General features: G+C 49.9%; 1 protein-coding gene across 1 annotated transcript; it reads right to left on the bottom strand.

Moving 5' to 3' along the window:
* Positions 1 to 793: 793 nt before the first annotated feature.
* On the bottom strand, positions 794 to 4617 carry Krt34 (keratin 34). Its single transcript, XM_015495737.2, has 7 exons — positions 4211 to 4617; positions 4022 to 4104; positions 3238 to 3394; positions 2232 to 2393; positions 2014 to 2139; positions 1648 to 1868; positions 794 to 1191 (listed from the first exon to the last, which is right to left on the bottom strand). Exons 1-7 carry the CDS (start codon positions 4556 to 4558, stop codon positions 1107 to 1109), a joined length of 1182 nt encoding a protein of 393 aa, XP_015351223.1. The 5' UTR covers positions 4559 to 4617; the 3' UTR covers positions 794 to 1106.
* Positions 4618 to 5369: the final 752 nt, after the last annotated feature.

The following is a 5369-nucleotide window of genomic DNA, read 5'->3' as shown; positions in this document are numbered from 1 at the left end:
AAGGAAGGAAGGAAGGACGGAAGGGAGGGAGGGAGGGAGGGAAGAAAAAAGATGGAATGGACTCCCCTTTGAGCAACTGAAAACCTGGAACCCAAGTTGAGGTGAGAGTAGATTTGGGAATCTTCAGCTTAGAGGTACTAGTCCTCCAGTGACAAGGATGTAGGAGAAAAATGGTGGTCCAAGAATCACAGTGTTCAAGTGATCCTTCCATCTGGGACCAAAAAAAGGGGAAATAGAGCCCAGGCAACCAGAGATATAAGGAGAGGACCAAGGATGTGTGAATTTATGGAAATCAAGGAAGATGAATTTCAAGGTATCTGTATCAGTGACATCTATGTCACAAAGAGGTGAGAGGAGAGGATATTGCTGGTTTTTTTTGGGGGGGGGTTGTTTGTTTGTTTTGTGGTTGGTTTCATTTGTTTTTTGAGCACTTTCTACAGACAATAGTCTTGAAGCAATTTAGAAGAAAGGGAACAAGAAAATTCCAGTCTGATGCGGATATCAGTGGGGGACAGCGGTGAAGTTTGGTGAGGACTCTCAGGATGGCCAAGGCGAGACAGGGGTGGGTATTGAAGGGCAGGTTTTCTGCATGGCCTGTCCTGGGTGAGAGTCCCCTAGGAGCACATTCCTCCCTGTCTATCAGTGGACACAATAGCTCTGGTCAGCCATTTAGCCCATTCCCTCCTCCTGATGTCGAATGTTTTTATGAAGCAGTCATGACTTGTGTACTTTACGATGCATAAACATGAATGAGAAACACCTTTACTATGCCGGAGAAATAAAATTTATTGGGAATTAAATGAAGTAGCCTCCCTGCATTCCAGAGAAGGAAGGAAAGCAGGAAGAGGCAGAACGTACAGGAATCACCCTAAGTAATACCTGGAGCCCAGATTACTGGGAGCTGAACAAGTCTCAACACCAAGGAGTTTTCCAGACCTTGGGAGCTGATGACGTGAGCGAAAAGCATGGCCTGGTCTAGAAATCACAGTTGGCATGATGAGGTTTCTCAACGGCCACTGAGCCCTGGCAAAAGGACCTGGGGATGGTTCCTGTACTCGACTTAAATGGCTCCACTGACGTCTTCAAAGGGGATGCAAGTTGTTCAATTAAGAGCAACACTTCTGAGAGCTGCCACAGGGTCCACAGGAGTTGCCAGTCACATTGGTGGTAGCACATGGGTTGCAGGGGAGGCTGGGGGGACACAGAGGTTTAGAATGGATGGGGAAGGAGAGAGAACCCTAAATTGCACATATTGCCTTGGTCGTAATGAGACAACCTATGATTTCTCAGTGGTTGGAATTAGAATGGAATTTTGATTGATACCAAATCCTTCTCCCTTTCCCAAAATACCATATGCAGGGTCAGAAAATTGTTCTTTTGAATATACTATCTCATGCTCTTGAGCTCTCATGGAATTGAACACAATCTACCTTAGGTAACAAATATTGTTTTAACAGGCAATCTCCCGGCCACAACCTCTGCATTAGTAGCCCCCAGTGGCAGGGGCCATTCCCTTGGCCTTTGCCTGTGCACATCGGTTGCATAGAAGACAATGAATGCACATTGTTTAGGCAACCATGTGTGTGCCCCCGGTGTCTGACACTCCCACCATACCCATCATCCCAGAAAACCTTCTCCCATACGCACTTGCAGTCCTGGCTGTCCAGCAGGCCCCGGTACGTGTTGATCTCGCACTCCAGCCGGGCCCGGACGTCCAGCAGCACCTGGTACTCCTGGTTCTGACGCTCCAGGTCAGCCCGGATCTCGGCCAGCTGGGACTCCACGTTGGTGATCATGCACTGCACCTGGGACAGCTGGGAGCTGTAGCGGGCCTCGCTCTCTGTCAGCGTGTTTTCCAGAGAGTTCCTCTGTGGTGGGGAAGATAAAGGGGTGTCAGAGAGCTGCCCCCCTTTAAGGGATTTCTCTATGGGCTTGCAGAGTCACCAGCTCCAAGGGCTAAGGAGAGTTTGTGGCCCACAGGTGACTCTGCCTCCCCAATTTTGCAATACACACCAGGTTGTGCTGGGCCTGCAGCTCGATCTCCAGGGCGTTGACCGTGCGCCTCAGCTCGATGATCTCCGCCTGGTAGGACTGAAGCTGCTCTGAGCTGGACACCACCTGCTTGTTCAGCTCCTCAGTCTGAAACACCCAAGGGGAGGAGACAGGATCAGACCCTGCCCTAAGGGCCCTGGGGCCTTGGGTCCTGAGTGGTCAGGTGCTCGGATGCCCACCTGGGTGGTGAACCACTCCTCCACTTCCCTGCGGTTGGTTTCCACCAGGGCCTCGTACTGACTCCTGGTCTCATTGAGCACTTGGTTCAGGTCCACGGTGGGGGCAGCGTCCACCTCCACGTTGAGGCGGTCTCCAAGCTGGCAGCGCAGGGTGTTGACTTCCTGATGGAGGGAAAGGAAAGATTAAACTCACAGAAATAGAGCTGCTATCTTTCTGCTCTAGGGAAGTGAGTTCAGCCCTGCCAACGAAGCACTAACAGGAATATCCCTATCATTCCAAAGATTGGTGTAGACACTGGGTAGCAATAAGGATTTAGGATCATCCTAAAACATTTCCCAACAAACTGAAAGGAATTCACACCTCCTGGGAGACTAATTTCCTGGCATATGCAAGTCCTCCTTCATTTCTCATCACATCTCTGTAGGCACCGTGTGCCCAGCGTACCCCAACGTACCCTTCTCCACCACTTCTGGGTCTTTGCTCAGCCTCTTCTCTCAGGTCAGAACACCCCTTCGTTGCACTCCTCCTTGCATCTGGGAAGAGTTCTCTGTCTCCTCTCTGGCATACTGGCTTGTGCATGCTTGTGTACCTCTCATAGAGAACTTGCTTCATTCTGCCTTCACCACTATATTAACATGGCTGTCTGTCTGCTCTAAACTGTGAGCTCTTTAAAGAGAGAAGCCATGACTTCTTCTTTTCTTTTTTTTCCCCTATTCTCTCCCCACCACCACACCAAATCCAAGCCCTAACAATGACCAACTTCAATCAATGGATGCCATTCCTCAATATCTTCAACACCTGCCCAACCTGCACCTGGGTGCCTGAGAATTCACAGCTCTCTTCACTTCGTGATGTGGATACAGCATCATCCTTTTATGAACCAACTTTGAGTTCTTCAGGAGAGGGTTCCATGCCAGGGAGTCTGACAGCTACTACCATCTGATTCCCAATACGAAAGGCTCAGCTCTGAAGCTCTGAAGGTGGTTTTTAAAAATTTTTTCATACCTCCTCATGGTTCCTCTTGAGGGACAGCAGCTCCTCCTTCAGGGACTCCACCTGGGCCTCCAGGTCAGACTTGCACAGGGTCAGCTCGTCCAGGATCCTGCGCAGGCTATTGATGTCCGACTCCACCAGCTGCCGCAGGGACCGCTCTGTCTCGTACCTGTGCACACAGATCAGAGTGGGAGGAGAAGCCAGGCAAGAAGCCTGCCTTCCTCTCTGGCATCTTTTTTGGATAGGATTGGCCAAGATCTTCTTGAACCTACACAGTTCTCTGCCCCTTTTCTTCCATGTCTCCTTCATGCTACACGTGGATAGACCAGAAAAGGCTCTTGATTCCACCACTGTGGAAAATTCCACACCTGATCTTGTGAAAAATCAGTCAAAACTGTAGTGCACCAGAGATAGTGTATAAAATTACCTTGGGGCTATGTGTATTTTTTGTGTGTGTAAAACATCTATAAATGTTGTGTTTAGATGTGAGTTCCAATCCCAAGATATCTCATTATGTACTTGCAAATATTCCAACATTTTTTAAAATCCAAAATCTGAAACATATCTGGTCCCAAACGTTTCAGATAAGAGATACCAAACCTTTATCTACTGAAGGGCCGGCAGCCCTTCAGTGTGGATTTCTATTTGAAACTGACTTTACTTAACTAGACTGAGGGGGAGAAATAAAAAGAAAGAGATGGCTTTCTCGTCCCTTCTGGGGAACATTAGGCTCATGGGGCCATGGAGTAGCTGTAGGGCCCTGGAGGTCATCTAGTCCAAAAAAGCCTCAACATACTTGGTTCTGAAGTCGTCAGAGGCCAGCTTGGCATTGTCAATGTTCACCATCAGTTTGGAGTTCTCAGACTTGGCACACAGAATCTGAAAAAAGTTGGTTCTAATGTGAGGTCCACTTGAACTTGAGGATATCTCACTAGTTCCAAGACAGGCAGCTGCTTCTGGGCCCCCACCGGGCTCTGCCCCTCACCTTCTGCTGGAGCTCCTCGATGGTCCGGAAGTAGGACTGGTAGCCAGGGCACACCAAGGGGTCCTGCTGCTGCTTCCGCTCCTGGATGCGGGCCTCCAGCTCCGCGTTCTCCCTCTCCAGCTGGCGCACCTTCTCCAGGTAGCTGGCCAGCCGGTCGTTCAGAAACTGCATGGTCTCCTTCTCGCTGCCGTTGAAGGAGCCCTCACAGAACCAGTTGCAGTTGCCCACGTTGGCGGGGATGTTGCAGGCCCCGGGCAGGGTGCAGCCATGGCAGCTGGGGGGCACGCAGGGCCGGGAGGAGCAGCTGCTGCGGCAGCTCACGTTGGACAGGCAGCAGTTGTAAGGCATGGTGCTTGGGTTTGGAGAGGTGGTGGAAGAGCAGAGAGCTGCTGGAGGTAGATGTGGGTGAGGTTTGAGTCTCTCCTTCCTCCATGGTCCTTTTATACCCTTAATAGTGGGTGGGGGCTTGACCAAATGCTTCAGCTAATTTTTCTTCAAAATATGCTAGTTAGTTGCTTCCAAAGAGTCCCCCCTCCTCCTATAAAATGATTCCATTCAGCTTTGTCACACCAGGCTCTTCCTGGGTGCCAGTGGTTGATGAAATCAGAGTTTCAGCAGAAGACTTCAAAGGAGGCAGAATCATTCCAGCCCCAAAAGGCTTACCCCATTACTCAGAGGGAAGGACGGACTGCCAAGGACATGGGGTGGAGTCGTTGGGGAATCACAGATTCCTGTCCTTTGAGGTCCTGCCATGGCACTGCCTGGAATGAGAGCTGTGGGTGAACACTCTCTCAGGAAGCTGTCTCCTCCCAAATCTACCCACTTCTCAGCATTCACTTCAACGGTCCTTACAGCGAACACTCACCCTGTATTAGCTCTATGGCTCCTGATTCTTGCTATTGGTTGGGACTTAGGGCATTGGACAGTTCATGGAGAGATTGAAAACAATTATGCATTTGTGGTTGGGAAATAAGTAAAATGGAAACTGGCTTGATGGATGGGAATCATACTAAAGGGAAATTAACCCATTATAGACTACAACCTATATACGGGCTGGTCCTCAGGGTGGGGCTCTTGGGAGACTATGGAACCTTAAAGAGGTAGGGCGGTGGGACGGGTAGGGGTGTCTCTGATGTTGGGGGAAAATAGCTTAAGGGAA

Source organism: Marmota marmota, unplaced genomic scaffold (genome assembly GCF_001458135.2).
Source record: "Marmota marmota marmota unplaced genomic scaffold, marMar, whole genome shotgun sequence".
In the NCBI taxonomy this organism is placed as follows: domain Eukaryota; kingdom Metazoa; phylum Chordata; class Mammalia; order Rodentia; family Sciuridae; genus Marmota; species Marmota marmota.
Note: the sequence above shows the minus strand (reverse complement) of the source record. Positions and strands in the feature narration are given on the sequence as shown.